Here is a 2,796-nt window from a genome sequence, read left to right as displayed (position 1 = left end):
AAAAAAAACCACTACATAAAGATTTTTAAAATTCGTTAACTTTTATTAACAATTCCTTAAAAACTATATTAATATAATTAAACTTCTTAATAATTTAATATAAAAAAATAACCTATTTATTTAAAATCCTAAGTATAAAGAAGTATTTATTAAAATTAAGAATATAGTCGTTTCTAAACTAATTATTATAATCCTAAACTCTTAAAAACTTTTTAAAATTAAGATTAATACCTCGGACTTTATTATAAAAGTAGTTTTAAAATAACGAAATAAGTAAAAAAAGCTTTATTTATATTACTTCTATTTTAAAGTATTTTACGGAGTAAAATTAAATTAATAAATTTATAATAAAGAACTAATAATAATTATCGAAGTATTTTAAAAATAGAGATTATAGTTATTTAAAACTAAATATAAAATTATAATCTATATAAATTATAAAAACTTTATAAACTTTATAATAAATAAAAACCTAAATAAATAATAAGTTAAATAGAACGAATTCTTATCTAAATATAATTTCTAAATTATTTATTAAAAAAGTTTAAAAAATAATAAAATAAACGCCCTTAGTAAAAGACCTAACTATAAAATTGTGGTCCCTAAAGAAATATAAGTTATTTTTAAATAAATAAAAATAGTAACTTTATATTAATTATAAAGCTTTTTATAATAGTTAGAAAAATTAATATTAGCCTAATTAAAAAAATAACCCTTAAACTTATTATAAAAATTTATAATATATTAATATATAATTACTAAGGAGTTATTAAAACATAAAAATAGATTTGCTAGTATTATAATAAATCCGCTATATATATTAAAATTATAGAAGTAATTAAGGACTATACGACTTATAAAAAAAATAAAAATAGCTTATATAAGCCTTATAATAAGCTATAACTATTATAACTACTAGTAAAAGTATAGTATTTAATTATATAAAACTTTATTATTAAACTACTAAAATCTAAAAAACTATTTATTAAAATATAGTATAATAATATCTTAATTATAATTAATTAACTTACTAAGTTTGTATATTTTATTCCTTATAAAGAATTAAGTACTATAAAAAACTTAGTATATATATTTACTAAGGCTATACTTTCGAACTACGGTTTACTAAAATAAATTATTTCTAATAAAAATAAGCTATTTATTTTAAAGTTTTAAAAATCTCTAATTTCGTAACTTAGTATAAACTATAAACTATTAATATTATTTTATTCGTAAACTAATAAATAAATAAAAAGGATTAACTAGATCCTCGAAATATACCTTTATTATTATATAAACTATAACTAGGATAATTAAGTAGTACTTCTATTAATAGCCTAGTTTATATATAATAATATAATTAGTAAAAGTATAAGAGAATCCCCGTTTTACTTTAATTATAGATTCTAATTAATAATATATAAAAAAATATAATAAGGATTAGAAACTATAAAAGCTATAATAAACGTAAGTAAACTTAAAGAGATCTATAAATAAGCCTTATTAAACTTTAAGTTTATATAATAATATATAAAAAAGAACGTAAATAAATTAAGGATTAAAAAACTATTTTTAAAAAAAGAGAATAATACCTATTTCTTTTATTATAATATTAAAATAAAATAACTAAGCGATAAATTAAACTATAAAAAGCTTAGACCTTTCGAAATTATTAAAAAAATCTTACTAATTAATTACGAATTAAAATTATTAAATATAATACGATACTATCCCGTTTTTTATATTTTATTACTTAAGCTTATACTAAAAAGCTTATATATAAAAAATTATATTATTATTAAACTAAACTAACTAAAATACGAAGTTAAAAAAATTATTAACTATAAAGTTAAGAACGAAATATAAGAATTCCTTATTAAATAAAAAAATTACGAATATAAAAAAAATATATAAGAACTTATTACGAACTTTTAGAATTTTTAATAGCTTTTTAAGAAGTATTAAAATTAAAATTAAACTTAGAACTCTTAATTATTATAACGTCCTAATTAATAACCCTAAAAGTACTATTAGCTTATATTTTACGAGTTATTAAAAAAGTATTTTTAAAATCCTTAGAGAACTCTTTTAATATAATTCAACTTTTTTTAAATATTATTTATTTTTAAAAACGAAGATGCTCTAACTTAAATAACGACTTATTTAACTTAGTTTAAGTTTATTAATAAGCCTTAGCCTTTTTTTATAACTCCGTAACTCTTTTTTAAAACCGTAACTTTTTTATTTCTTTTTTATAATTAAAATAATTAAACTTTATTACTAATTAACTAACTATACCTAATTAGCTAAGACTTAATAAATAGAAATATAATACTTATAAATATAAATAATATTAATAAAAGTATTATATAAAATACTTAAATAATAATATATTCCGTAAATATTAAAATTAAAAAGAACTAAATAACGAATACTTTATAAATAATAATTCGAATAAAGTATTATTTTAATACCCTCGTTAAAAAAACGAATAATATATAATAATTTATAACGAGATATAGCTATTTAAAACTTTAATCTTTTAATTCGACTTAATATTATATTAATATATTTTAAAAAAATACTTAATAATTCCCTAACCTAGGAATAAACGACTTATTTATAGGCCTAGAGGACTAGACTTTTAAAAAGAGAAGCTAATATTACTACTAAAAGCGAGAAGTCGCTGCTAGGGCCGCCGAATCCGGTGGGAAGTGCCGCCGTTCTAGGCGGCACCAGCAGTGAGAGGGAGCGGGGCGAGGGGCGGACACTGCCAGGTATTAAATACTTCGTCCC

General features: G+C 18.2%; 1 protein-coding gene across 1 annotated transcript; it reads left to right on the top strand.

Annotated features, from left to right (window-relative positions):
* Nucleotides 1-1,629: 1,629 nt before the first annotated feature.
* On the top strand, nucleotides 1,630-1,812 carry CTAM01_12191 (uncharacterized protein; the record flags this gene model as incomplete). The annotated part of the gene is made up of 1 exon (XM_060528198.1): nucleotides 1,630-1,812. A coding segment is annotated over one exon (183 nt), but the record flags the coding sequence as incomplete, so codon positions are not given.
* Nucleotides 1,813-2,796: the final 984 nt, after the last annotated feature.

This window comes from Colletotrichum tamarilloi, assembly GCF_030869305.1.
Source record: "Colletotrichum tamarilloi strain Tom-12 chromosome Unknown Scaffold_73.1, whole genome shotgun sequence".
Lineage (NCBI taxonomy): Eukaryota > Fungi > Ascomycota > Sordariomycetes > Glomerellales > Glomerellaceae > Colletotrichum > Colletotrichum tamarilloi.
This window is presented reverse-complemented; position numbering and strand designations above follow the sequence as displayed.